This window comes from Lonchura striata, chromosome 2 (assembly GCF_050655825.1).
Source record: "Lonchura striata isolate lonStrDom1 chromosome 2, ASM5065582v1, whole genome shotgun sequence".
Taxonomy (NCBI): Eukaryota; Metazoa; Chordata; class Aves; order Passeriformes; family Estrildidae; genus Lonchura; species Lonchura striata.
The window spans coordinates 155905816-155928233 of NC_140704.1; the positions used below are offsets into that span (position 1 = coordinate 155905816).

The 22418-nt window shown below is 49.1% G+C and overlaps 1 protein-coding gene across 4 annotated transcripts in view; it reads left to right on the plus strand.

The window, feature by feature from the left end:
* ARHGAP39 (Rho GTPase activating protein 39) overlaps nt 1-22418 on the plus strand; it is a 98497-nt gene that overhangs the window by 64404 nt on the left and 11675 nt on the right. For 3 of the 4 annotated variants that reach the window (XM_085572678.1, XM_077781746.2, XM_077781744.2), the window contains exons 3-5: nt 3651-3731; nt 11233-12538; nt 19052-19616. In XM_085572678.1, coding sequence (XP_085428804.1) covers nt 3651-3731; nt 11233-12538; nt 19052-19616 — 1952 coding nt within the window. Of the gene's footprint in view, nt 1-3650; nt 3732-11232; nt 12772-12830; nt 14179-19051; nt 19617-22418 lie in introns of those variants that run through there. The other variant, XM_085572679.1, reaches the window with a different exon arrangement.

Genomic DNA, 22418 nt, shown 5'->3' on the forward strand with positions numbered 1-22418 from the left:
ATTTCCTTTCCCCGGCTCCGGCAGCGGCGGCGCTCCGACACCAAAACCGCGTTTATTAATGGGAAATCCCATTAATTAATGGAAATTAACGTTTATTAATGGGAAATCGCGTTTATTAATGGGAAATAACGTTAATTAATGGGAAATCGCTTTGATTAATGGGAAATCCCGTTAATTAATGGAAAATAACGTTTATTAATGGGAAATCGCTTTGATTAATGGGAAATAACATTTATTAATGGGAAATCGCATTTATTTATGGGAAATCACTTTTATTAATGGGAAATCACTTTTATTAATGGGAAATAACGTTTATTAATGGGAAATCACGTTTATTAATGGGAAATCACTTTTATTAATGGGAAATAACGTTTATTAATGGGAAATCACGTTTATTAATGGGAAATCACTTTTATTAATGGGAAATCGCTTTTATTAATGGGAAATCACGTTTATTAATGGGAAATCACTTTTATTAATGGGAAATCGCTTTTATTAATGGGAAATCGCTTTGATTAATGGGAAATCACTTTTATTAATGGGAAATCCTGTTTATTAATGGGAAATCGCATTTATTAATGGAAATTCACCTGAATTATTGGAAAAATCATATTTATTAATGGGAAATCATTTTGATTCCTGAAAAATCACTTTTATTAATGGAAAATTCACCTTCAATTTTGGAAAACCACCTTTTTCCTTGGAAAACCACTTTTATTAATGGAAAATCGCATTTATTAATGGAAAATCACCTGAATTATTGGAAAAATCACATTTATTAGTGGAAAATCATTTTGATTCCTGGAAAATCACATTTATTAGTGGAAAATCATTTTGATTCCTGGAAAATTCCCACCAGGTTTTTCCCCCAGGGATGGTGGTGGGATGATGGGAAGCAGATCCCATGGAGAGGACCTCGGGCGGCTCCGGAATTCTCCTGGAATCACGGAATGGTTCGGGCTTGGAAAGGACCTTAAAGCTCGTCCGGTTCCTGGGCGGGGACACCTTCTCCTGTCCCAGGTTCCTCCAGCCAGCCTTGGACACTTCCAGGGGTGGGACCCATCTGGATTCCACCATGGATGTGGAGATCCATCTAAATTTTGACATGGATTTGGGAATCCATCTGGATTCCGACATGGATTTGGGAATCCAAATGGATTCCACCATGGATTTGGAGATCCATCTAAATTTTGACTTGGATTTGGGGATCCATCTAAATTTTGACATGGATTTGGGGATCCATCTGGATTCTGACATGGATTTGTGATCCATCTAAATTTTGACATGGATTTGGGAATCCATCTGGATTCCACCATGGAGTTGGGGATCCATCTGGATTCCACCATGGATTTGTGATCCATCTAAATTCCACCATGGATGTGGAGATCCATCTGAATTCCACCATGGATGTGGAGATCCATCTGGATTCCACCATGAATTTGGGAATCCATCTAAATTTTGACATGGATTTGGGATCCATCTGGATTCCTCCATGGATTTGGGATCCATCTAAATTCCACCATGGATGTGGGGATCCATCTAAATTTTGACTTGGATTTGGGAATCCATCTGAATTCCACCATGGATGTGGGGATCCATCTGGATTCTGACATGGATGTGGAGATCCAGTTGGATTCCACCATTGATTTGGAGATCCATCTGGATTCCACCATGGATGTGGGGATCCATCTGGATTCCTCCGTAGATTTGGGATCCATCTAAATTTTGACGTGGATATGGAGATCCACCTGGATTCCGCCATTGATTTGGAGATCCATCTGGATTCCACCATGGATGTGGAGATCCATCTGGATTCCACCATGGATGTGGGGATCCATCTGGATTCCACCATGGAGTTGGGGATCCATCTAAATTTTGACGTGGATATGGAGATCCACCTGGATTCTGCCATGGATTTGGAGATCCATCTGGATTCCACCATGGATGTGGGGATCCATCTAAATTTTGACATGGATTTGGGAATCCATCTGGATTCCACCATGGATTTGGGAATCCAAATGGATTCCACCATGGATTTGGAGATCCATCTGGATTCTCCCATGAATGTGGAGACCCAGCTGGATTCCTCCACGGATTTGAGGCTCTATCAAAATTCTGATGACATCATTCTAAATCATTCCAAATTATTTGGGTACAACACCCGAATCCATGGAATCTACGGGATCAGAGGTGATGCTTTTGTCTCGGGAATCCTGGAGGACGAGGAGGACGAGGAGGAGGAGGAGGAGGAATTCCATTCCCACAAAATCCTTCCTGATCCTCCTCGAATCCACAAAATCCTCCTTGATCCTTCACGAATCCCACAAAATCCTTCTTGATCCTCCTCGAATCCCTCAAAATCCTTCTTGATCCTCCTCGAATCCCACAAAATCCTTCCTGATCCTCCTCGAATCCCACAAAATCCTCCTTGATCCTCCTCGAATCCACAAAATCCTCCTTGACTTTCCTCAAATCCCACAAAATCCTCCTCGATCCTCCTCAAATCCACAAAATCCTCCTTGATCCTCCTCGAATCCCTCAAAATCCTCCTTGATCCTTCACGAATCCCACAAAATCCTTCCTGATCCTCCTCGAATCCCACAAAATCCTCCTTGATCCTCCTCAAATCCACAAAATCCTCCTTGATCCTCCTCAAATCCCTCAAAATCCTCCTTGATCCTCCTCAAATCCCACAAAATCCTTCCTGATCCTCCTCGAATCCCACAAAATCCTCCTCGATCCTCCTCGAATCCCACAAAATCCTCCTTGATCCTCCTCAAATCCCTCAAAATCCTTCTTGATCCTCCTCGAATCCACAAAATCCTCCTTGACCTTCCTCGAATCCCACAAAATCCTCCTTGATCCTCCTCAAATCCCACAAAATCCTTCCTGATCCTCCTCGAATCCACAAAATCCTCCTTGATCCTCAAATCCCACAAAATCCTCCTTGACTTTCCTCAAATCCCACAAAATCCTCCTCGATCCTCCTCAAATCCCTCAAAATCCTTCTTGATCCTCCTCGAATCCCTCAAAATCCTCCTTGATCCTCCTCGAATCCACAAAATCCTCCTTGATCCTCAAATCCCACAAAATCCTTCTTGGGCTCCAAGTCTGAATTCCCAAATCTTCACCGAACCCCACCAAGTCCAAAAAAATCCGTTTTGGGAATTCCATCCCGCCGTTCCAGATGGATTTTTGATTATTTTTATTTTTCTCCTCATGTTTTTCCAAGCGTGGCATCTCTTGGAGTGGGTTGGTGGTGTGACCTTCTCCATCTCCTGGGAACAAAAGCTCTCCAGGTTCAGATTTTGATAAAAATGTGACCAAAATTGGGTTTTTTTTGGGATTTTCCTCTTCCCACGTCAACTCTGGATATCCGAGGTTGTCGAAAGGCCGGGATGGAGCCGGGAGATTTTTGGCATCTTCTCGGATTTTTTTTTTAAGGGACAATTTGGTTCTTCGAAGGGTTGGCCGTGGGCGGCTTGGTCGTCATCGGGCCGACAACTCCAAAAATTCAAAAAATAATAAATAAATAAATTTTAAAAAATTTTTAAAAAATCCCATCCTGGTGGGAATCCATCTCCATGGATCCTAGAGGAGACCTCGACGTCTCCGCCGGTAACTCCTGACCCGCCGTTCCTGTTTTTCAGCTCGCCGCCTTCCGGAGCGTTGGAGAAGGAATTCGACGTTTTCCGGGATTACGGCACGGAAGGACAACTCCTGCACTACAGGTAGCCGGAATTTCCCTCCGGAATCGCCTGGGATGGGGACAGTGGACGAGGTTTTATCCCCGAAGGGTTTTTCACTCGTCTCTGCCCTTGGTGGGACGGCTTCAGGTCGTTGTGGAACGCCAGAAGTTCTCGAGGAAGTCCAAAATTGCTTCTTGAGCCACCAAATAATCAGTGAAACCCCAAAATGATCATTGAACCCCCAAAATCCTCACTGAACCTCCAAAATCCTCATTGAACCCTCAAAATCCTCATTGAACCCCCAAAATCCTCATTGAACCCCCAAAATCCTCATTGAACCCCCAAAATCCTCACTGAACCCCCAAAATCCTCACTGAACCCCCAAATCCTCATTGAACCCTCAAAATCCTCATCGAACCCCAAACTGAATCCCATAAAGTTCCTGTTGATCTCCAAAAATCCTCATTGAACCCCAAAATCCTCATTGAACCCCCAAAATTCCTTCTTGAACCCCCAAATTCCTTCTTGAACCCCAAAATTCCTTCTTGAACCCCAAATCCTCACTGAACCCCAAACTGAATCCCACCAAGTTCCTCTTGAGCTCCAAAAATCCTCCTTGAACCCCAAAATTCTCATTGAACCCCAAAATTCTCATTGAACCCTCTAAATTCCTTCTTGAACCCCAAAATTCCTTCCTGAACTACAAAATTCTCATTAAACTCCCAAAATTCTCATTGAACCCCCAAAATTCCTCACTGAACCCCAAAATTCCTTCTTGAACCCCAAAATTCCTTCTCAATCCCCTCTGAACCCCCAAAATCCTCAATGAACCCCCAAAATTCCTTCCTGAACTCCAAAATCCTCATTGAACCCCAAAATTCTCATAGAACCCCCAAAATTCCTTCTTGAACCCTCAAATTCCTTCTTGAACCCCAAAATCCTCACGGAACCCCCAAAATTCCTTCCTGAACCCCAAATTCCTTCCTGAACCTCCAAAATCCTCACTGAACCCCAAATTCCTTCCTGAACCCCCAAAATCCTCAATGAACCCCCAAATTCCTTCCTGAACCCCCCAAAATCCTCACTGAACCCCAAAATTCTCATTGAACCCCCAAAATCCTCATTGAACCCCCAAAATCCTCACTGAACCCCCAAAATCCTCACTGAACCCCAAAACTCCTTCTTGAACCCCAAAATTCCTTCCTGAACCCCCAAAATCCTCACGGAACCCCCAAAATTCCTTCCTGAACCCCCCAAAATCCTCACTGAACCCCCAAATTCCTTCCTGAACCCCAAAATTCCTTCCTGAACCCCCAAAATCCTCATTGAACCCCCAAAATTCCTCACTGAACCCCCAAAATTCTCATTGAACCCCCAAAATCCTCATTGAACCCCCAAAATCCTCCCTGAACCCCAAAATTCCCCGTTGGACCCCACCAGCTCCTTGTCAAACCCCAAAAATCCGAGATGGGGACGAGAGCAGATTTTGGAGATCTGTGGAGTATCTCCCATCCTTGCCCAGCCAAGGAGCTAATTAGCAGCTTTGCCTAATTAATTAGCTGCGAGCCCACGCGCCGCCAACTGGAATGGGAGCTCGTCATGAGTTCCCGATAATTGGAAGGGGGGTAATTAATTGGGGAATTGTGGAATGGGTTGGGTGGGACCTCCAAGATCCAAACCATCCCAAGGGTGGAGACACCTCCCAGTATCTCAGGTTGCTCCAAGTCCTCTCCAAGATGGCCTTGGGACATTTCCTGGGGTGGGAAGGACACTTTGGAAAGTCTCTGGTTGTCCCGACATGGAGATGATGGATTTGGAGCTGCGTGGAGCCCAATGGAACCGTCATCCAAAATCAATCAATCAATCAATCAATCAATCTTCCCATCGGGACATCTGCTTTTTTTTGGGAGAAATCCCAAATTTCTGTCTTCATCCCATGGTTGCGTTGGCCAATCAATGGTTGGAAGGTTCCTCGAGCTGGATTTGAAACCAAAACCTTTCAACATGAAGGAACTTCTCCTTTTCTCCTCCCGACATCCAAAATCGATCAATCAATCAATCAATCAATCAATCTTCCCATCGGGAAATCCACTTGTGGAAGGAATCCCAAATTTCTGTCTTCATCCCATGGTTGCGTTGGCCAATCAATGGTTGGAAGGTTCCTCGAGCTGGATTTTAAACCAAAACCCTTCAACATGAAGGAACTTCTCCTTTTCTCCTCCCGACATCCAAAATCAATCAATCAATCAATCAATCAATCTTCCCATCAGGAAATCTGCTTTTTTTTTGGGAGAAATCCCAAATTTCTGTCTTCATCCCGTGGTTGCATTGGCCAATCAACGGTTGGAAGGTCCAACCAAAACCCTTCAACATGAAGGAACTTCTCCTTTTCTCCTCCCGACATCCAAAATCAATCAATCAATCGATCAATCAATCAATCAATCAATCTTCCCATCAGGAAACCCACTTGTGGAAGGAATCCCAAATTTCTGTCTTCATCCCATGGTTGCGTTGGCCAATCAATGGTTGGAAGGTTCCTTGAGCTGGATTTGAAACCAAAACCCTTCAACATGAAGGAACTTCTCCTTTTCTCCTCCCGACATCCAAAATCAATCAGTCAATCAATCAATCAATCAATCAATCAATCTTCCCATCGGGAAATCTGCTTTTTTTTGGGAGAAATCCCAAATTTCTGTCTTCATCCCATGGTTGCGTTGGCCAATCAATGGTTGGAAGGTTCCTCGAGCTGGATTTGAAACCAAAACCCTTCAACATGAAGGAACTTCTCCTTTTCTCCTCCCGACATCCAAAATCAATCAATCAATCAATCAATCAATCTTCCCATCAGGAAATCTTTTTTTTGGGAGAAATCTCAAATTTCTGTCTTCATCCCATGGTTGCGTTGGCCAATCAACGGTTGGAAGGTTCCTCGAGCTGGATTTGAAACCAAAACCCTTCAACATGAAGGAACTTCTCCTTTTCTCCTCCCGACATCCAAAATCAATCAATCAATCGATCAATCAATCAATCTTCCCATCAGGAAACCCACTTGTGGAAGGAATCCCAAATTTCTGTCTTCATCCCATGGTTGCGTTGGCCAATCAATGGTTGGAAGGTTCCTCAAGCTGGATTTGAAACCAAAACCCTTCAACATGAAGGAACTTCTCCTTTTCTCCTCCCGACACCCAAAATCAATCAATCAATCAATCAATCAATCAATCAATCAATCTTCCCATCGGGAAATCCACTTGTGGAAGGAATCCCAAATTTCTGTCTTCGTCCCATGGTTGCATTGGCCAATCAACGGTTGGAAGGTCCAACCAAAACCCTTCAACATGAAGGAACTTCTCCTTTTCTCCTCCCGACGGCAGGGATGGCACCAAAGCTCTCCAAAGCTGTGGAGAATCCGTCGTTCCAGCTTCTGGAGCTGGAGAAGGTCCCCAGTTGTGCTCCAGATTTTCGTGGAGATTTGGGATGTCCAATCCATGAGCAGGAAGAATTCCCGGCTTGGAGAGCAGGATGGTGCAGAAGATCCTTGGATTTGGTCTTCCTCCATTTCTCCCGGACCTCCACATCCAGGAATCTTCTTGTGGTCAACAGGAATCTCTTCACAGCGAAGAAATCGGGGAAATTTGGGTTGACTCCCAAAAAAAAAAATCCTGGCACCACCTTTTGGAGCTCCACAGAACCTCGCGTGGAGCCACCAGAGGTGGTTTCAGCCCTGGGTTGGTGTCTGCTGGGCTTTCGGAGGTGGTCGTGGTGGTGGGGCCACCTCCGTTGTGGGGAGGAGGCCGAAATTTGCCGAAAACGTGGAATTTTTCCAGCTCATGGATCCCACGGGGAAGTTTTGAGATTCGTCCTCCACGGTTGGAGCTCCGGTGTCCCCGACGGTTCGGCGTCCAAATCCCACCGTGGCCACGTTCAACTTTTCTCCATCCGGATTCGCCGTCCACGTGGATTGTGGAAATCCAGCCCCAAAATTCGGGAAGAGGCTTCGCAGGAGCTTTGGAGAAACCCGGGAAGGAGCTGAGGAACCACCACGCTCCGCGTTTCCGTCACGGCCAATAAACGGATTAATTAAAAATTCCCGATTTTTTCCCGAGGTGAATCCATCCCCCGTTTCCCGTGGAAGTGAGGAAGAGGAGCCGTGGGATGAAAATCCCATTTTTTTTGGGAGAAGAAAAACCAGGATGAGTGTTGACGGTTGTTTTTTGGTGGTATCATTGTGGTGGGACCTCCCTGGCCGAGTCTTCTTCTCAACCTTCACCCAACTTAAACCTTTGGACGCTTCCAGCGCGGAGCAGCCGCGGCTTTTCTGGGAATTCCATTCCAGCCCCTCGCAGGGGAAGAATTCCTTCCCAAAATCCACCCGAAGCTTTTCTTCTGGACGTGAGGACCATTCCCCGCGTCCCACCGGAGACACCAGGAGGAGGAGAAGAAACAAAAATCACCATTTTTGGAACTCTCCGTCGCGCTCCCGGAGGCGGCAGGAGCGGATTCCCGATTTTTGGGGAACGTCAACTTCCGGTGTCTTCTGGCTTCCTCCCGGTGGATTCCTGGTGGGATTGATCCTGGAGGAGACCTCCTGTCCCAAAGCAGGAGGACACGACGGGTGACCTTCAGCAAGGTCAACTTGACCTCCGGCCAAGCTCGTTTTGGCGCTTCCTCATCGCCGGCGTTCGGTAAAAACGGCCAAAAATTCATCGTCCCGGAAAAAGAAAAATGTGGGAATTGGGACGGGTCGTTATCTCCCGCCGGGCTTGATTAACTCGTCGTTAATTAGCGGCAGAAGGTCGGAGATGTTTCGTGGAGAGATTTGGTGTGGAGGTTCCATCTCACCATGTTTGAGGTCCCATCCCATCCCCCTGGAGAAGACATTCCACCCTGGAGGTTCCATCCCACCCTCCAGGAGGTTCCATCCCACCAACCTGGGATGGTGGAAGTTGTCCCCATCCGTGGCAGGAACTGGATGGACTTTAAAGCCCCTTCCAACCCAAACCATTCCAGGAATCCATGATTTCGTGGTCACGGATGGAACTTGGAGGATCTGGAAGGGGTTGAGATCCATCAAAAGGGGTCGGCAGGAGGCTCCAATCTCCAGGAGCTCCAAAGGTGGAAAAGGAAGGAATCGGCTCTTCCCAAATCCCTCGGAGCGAGGAGAAGACTGTGGAGATCCAAAGGCGCTTCCAAAGGTGGAAAAGGAAGGAACTGATGGTTCCCAAATCCCTCGGAGCGAGGAGAAGACTGTGGAGATCCAAAGGCGCTTCCAAAGGTGGAAAAGGAAGGAACTGATGGTTCCCAAATCCCTCAGAATGAGGAGAAGACCGCGGAGCTCCAAAGGCTCTTCCAAAGGTGGAAAAGGAAGGAACTGATGGTTCCCAAATCCCTCGGAGCGAGGAGAAGACCGCGGAGCTCCAAAGGCTCTTCCAAAGGTGGAAAAGGAAGGAACAGATTGTTCCCAAATCCCTCGGAGCGAGGAGAAGACCGCGGAGCTCCAAAGGCGCTTCCAAAGGTGGAAAAGGAAGGAACTGATGGTTCCCAAATCCCTCGGAGCGAGGAGAAGACCGCGGAGCTCCAAAGGCTCTTCCAAAGGTGGAAAAGGAAGGAATCAGCTCTTCCCAAATCCCTCGGAGCGAGGAGAAGACCGTGGAGCTCCAAAGGCGCTTCCAAAGGTGGAAAAGGAAGGAACTGATGGTTCCCAAATCCCTCGGAGCGAGGAGAAGACCGCAGAGATCCAAAGGCTCTTCCAAAGGTGGAAAATGAAGGAATCGGCTCTTCCCAAATCCCTCGGAGCGAGGAGAAGACCGAGGAGATCCAAAGGCGCTTCCAAAGGTGGAAAAGGAAGGAATCGGCTCTTCCCAAATCCCTCGGAGCGAGGAGAAGACCGTGGAGCTCCAAAGGCGCTTCCAAAGGTGGAAAAGGAAGGAATCGGCTGTTCCCAAATCCCTCGGAGCGAGGAGAAGACCGAGGAGATCCAAAGGCGCTTCCAAAGGTGGAAAAGGAAGGAACTGATGGTTCCCAAATCCCTCGGAGCGAGGAGAAGACCGCAGAGATCCAAAGGCGCTTCCAAAGGTGGAAAAGGAAGGAACTGATGGTTCCCAAATCCCTCGGAGCGAGGAGAAGACCGTGGAGCTCCAAAGGCTCTTCCAAAGGTGGAAAAGGAAGGAACTGATGGTTCCCAAATCCCTCGGAGCGAGGAGAAGACCACAGAGATCCAAAGGCGCTTCCAAAGGTGGAAAAGGAAGGAACTGATGGTTCCCAAATCCCTCGGAGTGAGGAGAAGACCGCGGAGATCCAAAGGCTCTTCCAAAGGTGGAAAAGGAAGGAACTGATGGTTCCCAAATCCCTCGGAGCGAGGAGAAGACCGCGGAGATCCAAAGGCTCTTCCAAAGGTGGAAAAGGAAGGAATCGGCTCTTCCCAAATCCCTCGGAGCGAGGAGAAGACCTGGAGCTCCAAAGGCGCTTCCAAAGGTGGAAAAGGAAGGAACTGATGGTTCCCAAATCCCTCGGAGCGAGGAGAAGACCGCGGAGCTCCAAAGGCGCTTCCAAAGGTGGAAAAGGAAGGAATCGGCTGTTCCCAAATCCCTCGGAGCGAGGAGAAGACCGTGGAGATCCAAAGGCTCTTCCAAAGGTGGAAAAGGAAGGAATCGGCTGTTCCCAAATCCCTCGGAGCGAGGAGAAGACCGCCGAGCCTCCTGCAGGGAATTGTGGATTTTTGGTGGGAATTTTCCTCTCCGAACTCGGTGGTTGAGCCGATTCCGGCTTTTCCCTGGGGAGAAGAAGGGAGGAACGTCCGGGAATGAACGGGAACCGGAGAGGGATGGACCGGCAGAGCAGACGGCGCCGCCGGCGTCTTCCGCTCCGGCGTGGGATCGGTGACGGGCGAATTCCAGCTGGGATTCCTCCTGTGAGCCGGGCGGATCCATCCAACCCAACTTTGCTCTTCCAAGGACTTGGGATGGGAGGGAGGAGATGGAAAGCCACCGTGCCGGGGGGACAATTCCTCACGGGAGGATTTCTTCCCAATATCCAATCCCGAGTTCAGGGATTTTTTTTTTTTCTCCCAGGGTTCCTCCAAGCCCTGTCCAACCTGGCCGTGGACACTTCCAGGGATTTCCTGGGGAGCCGTGGGATGAAAATCCCATTTTTTTGGGGGGGTAAAACAGGATGAGGGTTGATGGTTGTTTTTGGTGGTATCGGAGTGGTGGGACCTCCCCGGCCAGGTCTTCTTCCCAACTTTCATCCAACTTAACCCTTGGACACTTCCAGGGATGGGGCAGCCAGAGCTTCTCTGGGAATTCCATTCCAGAGCCTCCCCGCCCTCAGAGCCGAGAGTTCCTTCCCGTTTTCCCACCCAACCGTGTCCTCTGGAAGTGGGGAGCCATTCCCCGTGTCCCATCCCACCCCACTTGGTCCGATATCCAACCCCAGCCCGCCTCCATCTCTCGAGAACATCCTCCCTCCACGCTCGGGAGCTTTGGGAGCAGCCATCCCGAATTCGGCTGGAATTCTGACCTCCACCCCGTGATGTTTCTCCCGGCAGGACCTCGTCGCTCCGGTGGAACGCCGGCACCAAGGAGCGGATGCTGATCAAGGTGACGGACCGCGAGCCCAGCTTCCTCCTCCACCAAGGCAACGGCTACGCCGTGGAAAACCAAGCGGGCTCCCGCTCCCGCCGGCCCTCGGGCGGCCAACAGTCGCCCAACCTCCAGGCCTTCTCCTCGGACGCCGACGGCTCCGTCTTCTTCGCGGAGAGGAAGCGGTCGCCCTTCCCGAAGCGCGCCGAGCACGCCGGCAGCTGCTCGCCGCTGCCGGGCCAGCAGCGTAGACATCCCGGCGAGTGCCGGCCGCCGTCGCCGCGCTACGCCTACGAGCCGCCGCTCTACGAGGAGCCGCCCGCCGAGCTCCAGGCGCCCATCTACGACGAGCCGCCGGCCGACGCGCCGTACGAGGCCGGCGGCGGGAGCCGCGGCGTCGCGGCGCCGCCGAGGTCGCCCGCCCGCAGGCCGCACCCGTCGGCGCAGTCGCCCAAGGCGGGCTCCAACTCGCCGTACCAGCAGTTGGTGCTCACCAAGCAGAAGTGCCCCGAGCGCTTCATGAGCTTGGAGTACAGCCCGGCCGGCAAGGAGTACGTCCGCCAGTTGGTCTACGTGGAGCAGTCGGGCTCCAGCCCCAAGATGAAGGTGGGCTTGAGGAACAAGTATGGCCCCCACCCCATGGGCGGGTCCTACTCGCTGCAGCACGGCCCCTGCGCGCCGCGGGACCGGCGCCCGGACGTCAAATCCGGCGACTACAGCAGCATGGAGGGACCCGACTCGTGCGCCGGCGCCCGGGCCGAGGACTCCATGTCGTGGTCCAGCCAGCAGGACACGTTGTCCTCGGCGGGTTACTCGCCGGCCAGCAGGAAGAGGAAAAGCCGCAAGCCTTCGGTCGAGCGCGACGCCGACGCGGCGTCCGCCAGGAGCGAGGCGGGCGAGGAGCGAGCGGCGCCGGGGTGCGACGGGTGGCCGGAGAACCGGGCGGCGGAAGCGGCCGAGGTGGAGAGGGACCTCCTGGAGGCGCGGGCGGCGTGGGGAGCGCAGCAGGTCCGCTGTCCGTCCAAGCAGAGGAGCAGCTGGGATTCCCAGAAGGACGGCTCGGGCTACGAGAGCGACGGCGCCGTCCCGTTGCCCATGCCGGGCCCGGTGGTGAGGGCCTTCAGCGAGGACGAGGCGTTGGCGCAGCAGGAGGGCAAGCACTGGAAGAGGAGCACCTTCGAGAAGCTGGGCTTCCCGCAGGTCCTCCTGGAGAAGAGCGTCTCCGTGCAGACCAACCTGGCCTCGCCCGAGCCCTACCTGCATCCGTCTCAGGTAAGGCCCTTGGGAAGGTTCTCGGGTTCTCCGGGGGTCTTCGCAGGACGGGGAGCGGGCGTCGCGGCGCCGCGGTGGCTTCAGCGCCGTGCCGTGGTTTCTTCTGCCGAGGTGCGGGGCAGATGGTGGATCCACGCAGATTCCAGGAGGTTCCCGAGTGCCCGTCCCTGGTGGATCCCTCAGGGAAGTTGGTTCCTTGGCAAGGTGGTTCTTCAAAGTTGGTCATTAGCAAGGTGGTTCTTCAAACTTGGTCCTTGCCAAGGTGGTTCTTCAAAGTTGGTTCCTTGGCAAGGTGGTTCTTCAAAGTTGGTCCTTCACAAGGTGGTTCCTCAAAGTTGGTCCTTGCAAAGGTGGTTCCTCAAAGTTGGTCCTTGCCAAGGTGGTTCCTCAAAGTTGGTCCTTGCCAAGGTAGTCCCTCAAAGATGTTGGTCTTTGCTGAGGTGGTTCTTCAAAGTTGGTCCTTGCCAAGGTGGTTCCTCAAAGATGTTGATGTTTGCCAAGGAGGTTCTTCAAAGTTGGTTCTTTTCCAAGGTGGTTCTTCACGCAGATTCCAGGAGGTTCCCGAGTGCCCGTCCCTGGCGGATCCCTCAGGGAAGTTGGTTCCTTGGCAAGGTGGTTCTTCAAAGTTGGTTCCTTGGCAAGGTGGTTCTTCAAAGTTGGTCCTTGCAAAGGTGGTCCCTCAAAGTTGGTCCTTGGCAAGGTGGTCCTTCAAAGTTGGTCCTTGGCAAGGTGGTCCCTCAAAGTTGGTCATTAGCAAGGTGGTCCTTCAAACTTGGTCCTTGGCAAGGTGGTCCTTCAAGGTTGGTCCTTCACAAGGTGGTTCCTCAAAGTTGGTCCTTGCCAAGGTGGTCCTTCAAGGTTGGTCCTTGCAAAGGTGGTTCTTCAAAGTTGGTCCTTGCCAAGGTGGTTCCTCAAAGTTGGTCATTAGCAAGGTGGTTCTTCAAAGTTGGTCCTTCACAAGGTGGTTCCTCAAAGTTGGTCCTTGCCAAGGTGGTTCCTCAAAGATGTTGATGTTTGCCAAGGAGGTTCTTCAAAGTTGGTTCTTTTCCAAGGTGGTTCTTCACGCAGATTCCAGGAGGTTCCCGAGTGCCCGTCGCTGGTGGATCCCTCAGGGAAGTTGGTTCCTTGGCAAGGTGGTTCTTCAAAGTTGGTTCCTTGGCAAGGTGGTTCTTCAAAGTTGGTCCTTCACAAGGTGGTCCCTCAAAGTTGGTCCTTGCAAAGGTGGTTCTTCAAAGTTGGTCCTTCACAAGGTGGTCCCTCAAAGTTGGTCCTTGCCAAGATGGTCCCTCAAAGTTGGTCATTAGCAAGGTGGTTCTTCAAAGTTGGTCCTTCACAAGGTGGTCCCTCAAAGTTGGTCCTTGCAAAGGTGGTCTTTCAAAGTTGGTCCTTGCAAAGGTGGTTCTTCAAAGTTGGTCCTTCACAAGGTGGTTCCTCAAAGTTGGTCCTTGCAAAGGTGGTCTTTCAAAGTTGGTCCTTGCCAAGGTGGTCCTTCAAAGATGTTGGTCTTTGCTGAGGTGGTTCTTCAAAGTTGGTCCTTGCCAAGGTGGTTCCTCAAAGATGTTGATGTTTGCCAAGGAGGTTCTTCAAAGTTGGTTCTTTTCCAAGGTGGTTCTTCACGCAGATCCCAGGAGGTTCCCGAGTGCCCGTCCCTGGCGGATCCCTCAGGGAAGTTGGTTCCTTGGCAAGGTGGTTCTTCAAAGTTGGTTCCTTGGCAAGGTGGTCCCTCAAAGTTTGTCCTTGCCAAGGTGGTCCTTCAAAGTTGGTCCTTGCAAAGGTGGTTTTTCAAAGTTGGTTCCTTGGCAAGGTGGTCCCTCAAAGTTGGTCCTTGCCAAGATGGTCCCTCAAAGTTGGTCATTAGCAAGGTGGTTCTTCAAAGTTGGTCCTTGGCAAGGTGGTCCTTCAAGGTTGGTCCTTGCAAAGGTGGTTCTTCAAAGTTGGTCCTTGCCAAGGTGGTTCCTCAAAGTTGGTCATTCGCAAGGTGGTTCCTCAAAGTTGGTCCTTGCCAAGGTGGTCTTTCAAAGTTGGTCCTTGCCAAGGTGGTTCCTCAAAGTTGGTCCTTACCAAGGTGGTCCTTCAAAGTTGGTCCTTGCCAAGGTGGTTCCTCAAAGATGTTGATGTTTGCCAAGGAGGTTCTTCAAAGTTGGTTCTTTTCCAAGGTGGTTCTTCACGCAGATCCCAGGAGGTTCTCGAGTGCCCGTCCCTGGCGGATCCCTCAGGGAAGTTGGTTCCTTGGCAAGGTGGTTCTTCAAAGTTGGTTCCTTGGCAAGGTGATTCTTCAAAGTTGGTCATTAGCAAGGTGGTTCCTCAAAGTTGGTCCTTGCAAAGGTGGTTCCTCAAATTTGGTCCTTGCAAAGGTGGTCCTTCAAAGTTAGTCCTTGCCAAGGTGGTTCTTCAAAGAAACTGGTCTTTGCCAAGGTGGTCCTTCAAAGATGTTGGTCTTTGCTGAGGTGGTTCTTCAAAGTTGGTCCTTGCCAAGGTGGTTCCTCAAAGATGTTGATGTTTGCCAAGGAGGTTCTTCAAAGTTGGTCCTTGCCAAGGTGGTCCCTCAAAGTTGGTCCTTGCCAAGGTGGTCCCTCAAAAAAACTGGTCCTATCCAAGATGGTCCCTCAGGGAAGTTGGTCTTTACCAAGGTGGTCCCTCAAAGATGTTGGTCCTTGCCAAGGTGGTCCTTCAAAGAAGTTGGTCCTTGCCAAGGTGGTCCCTCAAAACCTCGTGATGAAAGAGCCACCAGTTTTCCAGGATTTGCTTCCCAGGGTTGTGTCCTGCCCTGGAGATCCTTCCAGCTCCAAGCTCCCATTCCAGAGGAGATCCTGAAGTTCTGACCTGGAACTGCTGGAGCTGGTCCATGCCATGTGCCCAGATTCCAGCCCATCAGGTGTTTCCCTGGTTCTTGGGTTGTCCTCCATCAGCTTCCGGAGGTCCTCCATCAGCTTCTGGAGGTCCTCCATCAGCTTCCGGAGGTCCTCCATCAGCTTCCGGAGGTCCTCCATCAGCTTCTGGAGGTCCTCCATCAGTCCCTTCCCCTCCAGGGAAAAGCTGTCAGGGCTTCCAAAAATCAGGTTGATGATGCCAACACGTCCAGGATGAATCCCACCTGGAAAACTTCTTGAAGATGGAATCTGGCGTCAGCAGGAAGGAGACGCTGGACATGGAGCTGGGAGACATCAAACCATCAGGAGAATCCCTTTTTTGTCCCCGGAAATGTGCCATGAGAAGATCCACGAAGCACGAGGACTCGGTGCTGCACGGGGAGGTCCAAGCTCCAGATCCGCTTGGGATCTTCATGCCAGGAGAAAGAGCTGCCACCATGAGTGATCCTACACCTTCTTGGGACGTGGTGGGGATCTTCTCCACTCCCCCAGGGGTTTCTGTCCTGGTGGTCCCATCTGTTGTCCTCACCCTCAGGGACACCGAGGTGGTGGGACACTGTCACCAGTTTCCCAGAGAAGCTGCTCCATCCCTGGGAGTGTCCAAGGACAGCTTGGACAGAGCTTGGAGCCACCTGGGGTCGTGGAAGGTCTCCTTGAGCATTGGAACGGGATGGTCTTGAAGGTCCCTTCCGACCCAAGCCCTTCCATGGTCACGGCTGCGGTTGTCACCAGGGGCGCGTCCACGTGGCTCCAGGACCTTCTCCCTTGAGGACTCCCTGATTCCTGAGGTGACACCACGGTGACCTCAAGAGGTCACCCGATGGTCTATTCCCTTCTTGTAGGCCAGGCCACCCCCCAAGTTCATTTAGATGCTAATTAGAGTTAATTAGGGCTGAAGTTAATTTCCCGTTGGCTCTGGCAGCAGATGGTCCATCATGTTCCACTTCTGGTGCCACCACCACGTTCTCCTTGGCTGGAGGAGGTCGCTGTCCTCAACCAATGTGGTCCTCTCCTTCTCCGTGGCCGTTCTTGGTGGCTCTGGTCCATGGACCAGTTTGTGGAAGACTCCCATCCCCAGAAGCTGCCAAGTGAGAGACCTTCGAGCATCTCCTGCATCTCCTTCCACCCGGGAAGCTCCACCGGCCTTCAGCTGGCCAGGCTGGAGGACACAGAAGGACCTTGGGGGTGAAGTGACCTCCAGGGGGACATCAGGGCTGGGTTGAGGGGTGAAGCTCCCGTGTCCCCATCCCACGTCCCCACCACCGTCGCCGTGGTCAGGACGGGGGCGGAGCGATGCCGGTGGAAGGACCTCGGCGTTGGAAGAGGAGGAGCTGCTGAAGAGTCAAGAAGCTTGACGTGTTTGGAGAAGGAACATCTCAGCCACGTGACAGCACCTCTGGTGGCTCTTCGGGTGACCTCCTGGATTTTCCACCTCCTGGGTCTTCTCCACCTTCTGCTCTTCTTCTGTTCCTCACCTGAAGCCCAACCCCCAGTCTGGGGGTCACCTTGTCCACGGGTTCCGCCCAGGGCCACCGACGCTGAGGTGGGGACAGCGGTGTCACCTCTGGGTGGTGTGGCGTGTCCTTCCCTGCCGTGGGTCACATCTCCAGGGACACCAAACCCACCTGGTGGTGGCCTGGATGCCGCGGAGGAGATGATGAAGCCACCTTGGCTGGCTGCAGGACCACAGAGTTGTCCATCCCGGTTGTCCCTTGCTGTCCTCCACGCTGGTGGAGCTGCCGGGGTGTCCCAGCTGGGCCGGTTCCAGCAGGAGGAGGACACAGGTCCACAGGGATCTGCTGGGTGGGTCCTCCCCAGCTTTAACCTGCAGAGGTCAAGGTTGAACCCTGAGCATCTCCTGTCCCTCAGGATGTTCAGAAGGACCATCGGTGCCGCTCGTGGCTTGGAGGAGTCACCAGCCTCCTCCTGGAGAGGAGGTTCTCCTGCTGGAGAACCACCCCGGGAGGTGATTTTGGGTGGAGGAGCTTTCCTGCTCAAGGTGTCCCCAAAGCCACTCGGTCCTCTGCTCCCACCACGTTGCCACCAACTTCTCCTGTCCGGGCCGAAGCCCACCTTGGCTGGGCCACCTGCACGTGGCCACGGTGGGGTTGAGGAGAAGCTCCTTGGAGAGGACCTCTGAAGGCTGCAGCGGTTGGTTGGTGGGTTGGTTGGTCGGTGGGTTGGTTGGTTGGTTGATTGATGGATTGATGGATTGATTGATTGATTGATTTGTTGGTTGGTTGGTTCGTTGATTTGTTGGTTGAGTGATTGATTGATTTGTTGGTGGGTGGTTGGTTGGTTGGTTGATTGATTTGTTGGTTGGTTGATTGATTTGTTGGTGGTTGGTTGGTTGATTGATGGTTTTATTGATTGGTTGGTTGGTTGGTTGGTTGATTGATTGATTGGCTGATTTGTTGGTTGATTGGTTGATTGATTGATTTGTTGGTGGTTGTTTGGTTGATTGATTGATTGATTGATTGGTTGATTGGTTGATTGATTGATTTGTTGTTGATTGGTTTGTTTGTTGGTTTGTTAGTTGGTTTATTGATTGATTGATTTGTTGGTGGTTGGTTGGTTGATTGATTGATTGATTTATTGGTTGATTGGTTGATTGATTTGTTGGTGGTTGGTTGATTTGTTGGTTGGTTGATTGGTTGGTTTGTTAGTTGATTGGTTGATTGATTTGTTGGTTGGTTGGTTTGTTGGTTGGTTGGTTTATTGATTGATTGATTTGTTGGTTGATTGATTGATTGATTGGTTGGTTGGTTGGTTGATTGACTGATGGTTTTATTGATTGGTTGGTTGGTTGGATGATTGGTTGATTGATTGATTTGTTGGTGGTTGGTTGATTGGTTGATTGATGGTTTTATTGATTTGTTGGTTGGTTGGTTGGTTGATTGGTTTGTCAGATCAATTTATTGGATGGTTGGTTGGTTGGTTGATTGATTGATGGTTTTATTGATTGGTTGGTTGGTTGATTGGTTGATTGATCAGTTGGTTGGTTGGCTGATTGATTGGTTGGTTGGTTGATCACTTGGTTGGCTGATTGATCAGTTGGTCGATTGAGCCATTGGTTGGTTGATTGATCAGTTGATTGGTTGCCTGGTTGATCAGATTGGTTGACTGATTGATTGATCAGTTGGTTGGTTGGTTGGTTGAGCCATTGGCTGGTTGATCGATCAGTTGGTTGATTGATTGATCGATCAGTTGGTTGGCTGATTGATTGATCACTTGGTTGGTTGATTGATCATGATCACTCAGTTGGTTGATTGGTTGATTCATTGATCAGTTGGTTGGTTGCCTGGTTGACCAGTTGGTTGGCTGATTGATTGATCAGTTGGTTGGTTGGTTGATCGATCCGTTGGTTGGTTGGCTGATTGATTGACCCATTGATTGGTTCATTAATTGATCAGTTGGTTGGTTGGCTGATTGATCGGTCGGCTGGTCGATCACTTGGTCGGCTGATCGATCGATCAGTCGGCCGACTGAGCCACTGCTCGGTTGATTCATTGATTTATTGGCTGGTCAGATTTTTGATCTGTTACCCGACCGACCGACCAATCAATCAATCAATCAATCAATCCCTCCATCAGCTCTCCCACCCCACCAGCACCGCTGACCTCTCCCGCCTGTTGTCCCCCAGTCCGAGGACCTCGGCGCCTGCGCGCAGTTCGACGGCGGCCGGGGGGCGCGCGCCGCCGCCGCCGCCGCGCCCGGCGCCGTCTTCTCCACCTTCCACCTGCGCAAGCCCTCCTCGGAGACGGACATTGAGAACTGGGCCTCCAAGCACTTCAACAAGCACACGCAGGGCCTCTTCCGCCGCAAGGTCTCCATCGCCAACATGCTGGCCTGGAGCAGCGAGTCCATCAAGAAGCCCATGATCATGACCAACGACCGCAACGTCAAGAAGGAGGCGTGCGAGATCTTCAAGCTCATCCAGATGTACATGGGCGACCGGCGGGCCAAGACGGACCAGCTCAACGTGGCTTTGGAGATCGCCACCAAGGGTTGGAGCGTGCAGGGGTTGAGGGACGAGCTCTACATCCAGCTGTGCCGGCAGACCACCGAGAACTTCCGTTACGAGAGCCTGGCCCGCGGCTGGGAGCTCATGGCCATTTGTCTGGCCTTCTTCCCGCCGACGCCCAAATTCCACTCCTACCTTGAAGGCTACATCTACCGGCACATGGACCCGGTGAACGACACCAAAGGTAAGCGGGGCACGGCGGCGCGGCGCCTTCTGCGGTGGTCCTCCATGCTCCAGGTGAGGTTGGATGGGGGTTGGAGCGACCGCGGATAGCGGAAGGTGGACCTGGATGGTCTTTGTGGTTCCTTCCGCCCGAAACATTCCATGATTTCGTGTTCCAACCCATTGATTTGGTTCCTCAAGTTCCTTCCAACCCAACCTTCAGGGGTTCCTTCCACCCAAACCATCCCATGGTTCCACGTCCCAACCCGTTGATTTGGTTCCTCAAGTTCCTTCCAACCCAACCTTCAGAGGTTCCTTCACCCAAACCATTCCATGATTCCACATCCCAACCCGTTGATTTGGTTCCTCAAGTTCCTTCCAACCCAACCTTCAGAGGTTCCTTCACCCAAACCATTCCATGATTCCACATCCCAACCCATTGATTTGGTTCCTCAAGTTTCTTCCAACCCAACCTTCAGAGGTTCCTTCCACCCAAACCATTCCATGGTTCCACGTCCCAACCCATTGATTTGGTTCCTCAAGTTCCTTCCAACCTTCAGAGGTTCCTTCCACCCAAACCATTCCATGGTTCCATGATTCCACATCCCAACCCGTTGATTTGGTTCTTCAAGTTCCTTCCAACCCAACCTTCAGAGGTCCCTTCCACCCAAACCATCCCATGGTTCCACATCCCAACCCATTGATTTGGTTCCTCAAGTTCCTTCCAACCCAACCTTCAGAGGTCCCTTCCACCCAAACCATCCCATGGTTCCACATCCCAACCCGTTGATTTGGTTCCCCAAGTTCCTTCCAACCTTCAGAGGTTCCTTCACCCAAACCATTCCATGGTTCCGTGTCCCAACCCGTTGATTTGGTTCCTCAAGTTCCTTCCAACCCAACCTTCAGGGGTTCCTTCACCCAAACCATCCCATGGTTCCACCATCATTCCCACCTCCAGATGTTTCTTCTCGAGTCGCTTTGGATCCCAAAGTTGGGATGGAACCCAGAAAATCCCAATCTCCTGAAGGTCTTGGTCACGGCCGCGGATGGAGATGCAAACTGGAGAAATTGGGGAATTTTAGGAGATCCTCTCCATCCTGGAGATCCTTCTCCCACATCCACCAGCTGGACAATCCCTGGGCTGATGTCACCTCGTGGTGGGTCATGGAGAACTTGGGGGTTTTTTTGGAGATCCCCCATTTCTCCGGGCGTCCCGAGGTGTCCTTCAGCTCCCGGAGGCCACCAGGAGATGGATTTGGGAGAGGCCACCCAAGGGTGTCGAGGTTCTCCAGGAATTCCCGGAGTTCTCCCCGGTGGCCTCGGCTTGGTCCCAGCGGAGCCGCCGGAGGCGTTTCCCGCCAAAACCGAGGCTCCGCCCCCAACTCCCCCACCAGCCAATCAGAGCCCGGCCCTGGGAATGGTGATTGGTTCTGGGGTCCGCTTTTGAGCCCATCTCATTTGCATAAATTTGCATTTTTGTTGCTCTTTTAATGGGGTTTTATTTGCATTTTATTTGCATTTTCTTTATTTTCAGTTTTAAAATCTGATTTTTTTAAATTTTATTTTTTAATTTTATTTTTATTTTTATTTTCATTTTTATTTGTGTTTTATTTTTTGTTTATTATTTTTATTTTATTTTTATTTTTACTTTTATTTTTTATTTTATTATTATTTTTATTTTTATTTTTATTATAATTTTTATTTTAATTCTAATTTCGATTTTAATTTTTAAATTTAATTTCAATTTTAATTTCTATTTTAATTTCGATTTTAATTTGGATTTTAATTTTAATGTCCATTTTAATTTCGATTTTGATTTCAATTTTAATTTAATTTCAATTTTATATTCCATTTAATTTCTATTTCAATTTCTATTTCGATTTTAGTATTGATTTTAATTTGATTTCCATTTATTTTCAATGTTAATTTTGATTTTAATTTTGATTTCTATGTTAATGTCAACTTTAATACTGATTTTAATTTAATTTTAATTCTTATTTATTTTCAATGTTAATTTTGATTTTAATTTTGATTTCTATGTTAATGTCGATTTTAATATTGATTTTAATTTCAATTTTCATTTTAATGTCCATTTTAATTTCTATTTTAATTTTAATTTCAATTTTAATTTCGATTTCCATTTTAATTTTGATTTCTATGTTAATTTCAATTTTAATTTGGATTTTAATTTTTATTTTAGTTTTAATGTCCATTTTACTTTGATTTTGACTTTAATTTCGATTTTAATTTAGATTTTATTTTCAATTTTAGCTTTAATGTCCATTTTAATTTCGATTTCCATTTTAATTTTAGTTTTTATTTTAATTTTAATGTCCATTTTAATTTAGATTTTCATTTTGATTTTAATTTTGATTTGGATTTTAATTTCGATTTTTATTTTCAGGTCTATTTTAATTTTGATTTGGATTTTAATTTTGATTTTAATGTTAATATAATTTCATTTTTAATTTTGATTTTAATTTTGATTTTAATTCTGATTTCAATTTTACTTTTGATTTTCATTTCTATTTCGATTTTAATTCTGATTTTAAATTTAGTTTTAATTTCCATTTATTTTCAATTTTAATTTGAATTTTAATTTGAATTTTAATTTCGATTTTAATTTTGATTTCCATGTTAATTTCTATTTTAATTTCCATGTTAATTTCTATTTTAATTTTAATGTCCATTTTAATTTTGATTTTGACTTTAATTTCTATTTTAATTTCTATTTTAATTTCGATTTCAATTTTAATTTCTATTTTAATTTCCATTTTAATAATGATTTTAATTTTAATGTCCATTTTAATTTTGATTTTGACTT